This window comes from Aplysia californica, unplaced genomic scaffold (genome assembly GCF_000002075.1).
Source record: "Aplysia californica isolate F4 #8 unplaced genomic scaffold, AplCal3.0 scaffold00123, whole genome shotgun sequence".
Lineage (NCBI taxonomy): Eukaryota > Metazoa > Mollusca > Gastropoda > Aplysiida > Aplysiidae > Aplysia > Aplysia californica.
In genome coordinates, this window is record NW_004797393.1 from 44600 (window position 1) to 49068 (window position 4469).

The window sequence follows — 4469 nt, forward strand, 5'->3', positions numbered from 1 at the left end:
GGGGGGGGGGGGGGGGGGGGCTGTTGTTGTTTTTTATTGTTGTTGTTACTGTTGTTGTTGTTGCTGTAGTTGTTGTTGCTGTTGTTGTTGTTGTTGCTTTTTTTTTGTATATTGTTGGTTTTTTCCCTCTTGAAAGAGAAAAATACATGGGTGGCTGGCGGCCTGCACTTCTGTGGTTTGATCTTTCTTTCCTATCAAGCACCTATCGTTCTTATCTATATTCTTTCTGATTTGTATTTGTTACTCCCTTGTAACACCTCTAATTTTCAGCAGTTGTACCTATAACTTAATTATGCTGCAAGTGCCGTAAAACTATTTCTAAAACTAACAGGAAGAAAAAAAGGAGGAGAAAAAGCATATTATTATTGGAAAAGGAACAGGCTCAAAGGAGAAAAGGGGGGGGGGGAGATAAGCAGAAAAGAAAGGGTGAGTCGAAATCAGTGAATAAAACAAGACTTAATTCAACAGCGTCACAAGTAACAGTAGCAGCAACAAAAACACCAACAGTAATAATAAAGCAAACAATTAATAACTAAAGTAAAAAGAAGCTGTAGAAAGTAACAAGTAAAGAAGAACACCAGCGCTCTTTGTGACAAGAAGATTACATAGAGCAGAAATAATCCTGACTCCATAATGCCCCTTGAAACAATAATCTGTCTACTTTTTCTGATCATTGTATAATTTATCTAATTTTTGCATATCAAATGTCTATAACATAGATAAAAGATATCATAGCTATACATTTTGATAATGAAGTGAAGAGTTTAAAAAAAACGCACACACAAAAAAACGAGATACGAAACGAGAGTTAAAAAAAACATGGCGGGTTCCATGACGACGATAGGACGCCACTGCTCCAAAACTTCGAAAGTAGCCAGAACTTTGTCAAAGTATTGACAAATGGCTGCCTTCGTTACTGTATTGCTGGAGTCGCGTTGTGGCGTTCATGAGTGTTTACTTATTGTCCTCGATGATTGAAAAGAACAACGGAAAAAGCATTTAAACTCTGGAATGATGACAGATCGTGCGGGAACGGGAACGTCGTAGCATGCCAACAATACTACTTTCTCAACTCCAATTCCAAGCTTAGTATTGTCGCCGTTTGGTTTTGAGTTTCAGTCTGTTCTGTTAGTCATTGCAGTTCTCTTTTTTGTTACCCTTTTTTTTGTTCAAAATGTCATGGGTAAAAAGCAATCAATAGGTGATGAGGGCGGTCAAATAGAGTCTATGCTAAATTCAAACTCCTCTTCTAGGTCCAACAAAAAGTTGGACAAAGAAAAGGGATCCAAGAAGGATAGCTCCGGCTTACCTCATTATATGTTGGGAACCAGGTCTAGAAATGCGAATCTTGAGCCTCTGAAAGGTATCACATCTCCAGTGGATAGTGTAACTAATGATACAATCAAGGAATCAGAACGAAACAGTGTCAATGTTGGTGCTGACATAATCAAGAAAGTTCGCCAGCCAAACAAAACTATCTTGCCCCACCTTGATCACACCCCATCCCATACTCCAGTCAGTCATCTTCTTGATACAACAGATGAGTTGAAAGATGAGAAAGCAATTTCTGAATTGGAGGGAGCCGAGAACTCAGCAATGCTCGCAGATTATGGTCCAGACAAAGATATGAGCAGTCATACTGGAGGACTGGAATTCAGTGTTGCACCATCGAAACAGCTGGACGAATCTGTTTTCACATTTCATCCCAAAGTTAGCTCAACCAGCATAAAGATTGTAGAGAGCCTTGGCTCGGATTTTATGACAAGACAGCAACAACATATACAACGACAGAAAAAGCTTGTAAGTTTTTTTATCAATGAGAAAAAAACACAACTTGTAGAAAAACTGTTAGTTTATTTCTGTTAGATTTAGCTTACACTTTTTTTTCTTATTGTAGATGTAATCATTATCACAGTTGCTAAACTCTAATAATTAACTTATTATATTTATAAATCATTGTGACTAATTGAAACTGGCATGCGTAGTGTACAAATTATTAAATTATGAATTTGAAATATTCTGCACATTCAATACATATATAGTCTAACTAGATCTAATGTGTGTAGATCTAGAACACAATTTGCTTTCTTCATGCACTTAAAGTACAGAGTCGTAAAAATGTACATACACTGGATAAGCCTTGTACCTGTAGGCCTACGTAGTATCAAAGAAAAATTCAGCTTAGTTAAGATACGACGTGTTGCAAGCAATTTCCCCATCCATATGAGTTTGTAGGCTACATTAATATACACATTGATGTTTTCTCAATTTCATAATTTTCTTTCTGTAACATCTTTTGTGGTCTGTTCAGCTATCTCTAACATTCTATCATAGTTTTACTTGACACTTGTATATTGTCAAATCTTACTATGTCTTAACATGTTTATGAGATTTTGACTTTGTATAAGTTTGAGCTGCTGCTTCATCTTCGCTATAACGACTGTACGTCCTATAATGAGCTTTTCAATTGTGAACAATTTACTGTACTGTATAAAAAGACTGGCAAGTGTATTGATTTAACACAACAGAAAGCGCAGTGGCATAGCTTGACCTTTCACCCTTGAAAATCTGTACTTTAAAAAAAAATTTGGAGCTAATTCTATACTTGTGAAAGTGTTCAGGTTTTCACTTAAAGAGAAGAAAACATCAAAGGACCCCCTACCTGCTTCAGTCGCAAATATATCAACTTCTATTTAAGATAAATTTATATTTCTTTCACCAAAGAAAGGTAGATGAACAGGCTTACCTCCCAAGGCTACCAATCCCCTCTGCCTGAACTTCTGAGTGATATATTACTAACATTCATATGATCATCAGAATCACATCATTTATCCCACTCAGGGTAGTCCTTGTCTTTAATAGCATCTAATTCAGAAGGATCTTCAAAATAATCAACAACGCCTTGTATAGTAAACGCTGTTTACCGTACGCATTTTGTCTCAGGTGAGCCGGGATGGTGGATGGGGTGTCGCTCACCACTGTACCGGTGGCTTGGCATACGAGCAGTTTTAAGCGCCACTGGTGTACCGTTGGCAAGGGCTCAAAGGGTTAAGTAAGAATATTCTAATAACACGATATGGCCAAAAATTAACCAGCGTCTGATTCCACCGCGACAGACACAATATAGCCTACTATGTATAGGATTGTACAATTACATCTCCCTCTTTTTGTCCTTACCCTATAAGTCCCTACTTCTTCCCTTGTGAAACTAATAGTTTGTTGGTACAGCTACTATCATATTTCTAAATAGAACTAAAGCCGTATGGATTAAATGTCACAGGCGCCTATCCCCACCCTTCCCCTTTTCTCCCATTCTCCGATACGCGATGGTAGTGAGGAAATTTCAGTCTTGCCTGGAGTAACATCTCTACACGTTCAATCAAAGACAGTCAATTATTCAATATTTCGGATGCTGTAAAAATTGGTATCTTCTACAGATGAAAAGTTATCCCTATAAGAATGTAGTCATATTTTTGCAAATGTGAATTCAAAGGAAAAAAAATATTAGTCCAAATTTCTACTATGGCCAAATTGATATTCTCACTAAAGCTGTCTTCATGCTTACACTCCAGTTATAGGACGTTACTTGCTTCTTAATGTGTGACTATCCTGAGAAAGAATAAATACATTTATTTGGATTAAGACAAGTTTTAACTCATTCACTACAACAAGCTGACTGATCAATTCAGTATCTTCCTTGTCACTATAACAAGCTGTATCATCATCTTGACTGTGTGCTTCTATAAATACTCGAACTATTCTAGTCCAGACTTTTGGAAATGATGTCATTGTTTTCACCAAACTATTCAGTTTTTTCACATTCTTGTTTTAATTTCCTTTCTTTTGTAATACAATATGTTATACTTTACGAAACGAATTTCACATGTAAATCAGGAGACAAAGCTTATCGTATGAATGAAACAGGTGCCCTCTAGGTAGAGTTGGGGCGAGCGGACGGACGGGTTCGTTACTTGCGGACTCAGTCTGAGCGAGCGGGTAACGGACGGCCATGAGAGTGAACTGCGAAACTCAAGACAGTTCGTTTTTTGGGTCCGCACCACAATTTTACTCTCTCAGCGAGTGGACTGCGGACCTCAAGCCTTAGCCTAAGTCACTCCGTTTCTTAGGTCCGCTCCACAATTTTATTCACAGAGAGGCGGGCGGACGGATGAACTCTTGCAGACGAGATACTCGACTCCAGATTAGACCCATTGTCTATTGTTTGTTAATTAGGCCTAATGTTTCAAGCCACTAGCGGTGCCACAGGGAGTGAGAGAGGCTGGTGACGTGGTACTATGTGTGTAACCTTTCACCATGTCTGTGGGCACACTGTTTATGTTCCAATTATCGGGAAGTCGACGCTTAAAGGATTCCCAAAGGCCTTTTTTGGGGGTTTGGGGGGGAGGGTACAGAAATTTCTGCCGTGAACGCCTAGCTACAATGTGGGGCAGGAGGGTGATTTTTTTTTC

General features: G+C 38.4%; 1 protein-coding gene across 3 annotated transcripts in view; it reads left to right on the top strand.

Annotated features, from left to right (window-relative positions):
* Positions 1-4469, top strand: part of LOC101854318 — a 65748-nt gene that overhangs the window by 9238 nt on the left and 52041 nt on the right. For 2 of the 3 annotated variants that reach the window (XM_005096191.3, XM_035969175.1), the window contains exon 1: positions 829-1800. The exons of the other annotated variant lie outside the window; for it this stretch is intronic. In XM_005096191.3, the coding sequence (XP_005096248.1) occupies positions 1180-1800 (621 nt within the window). In that variant the 5' untranslated portion in view covers positions 829-1179. Of the gene's footprint in view, positions 1-828; positions 1801-4469 lie in introns of those variants that run through there. 3 annotated transcript variants of the gene reach the window in all.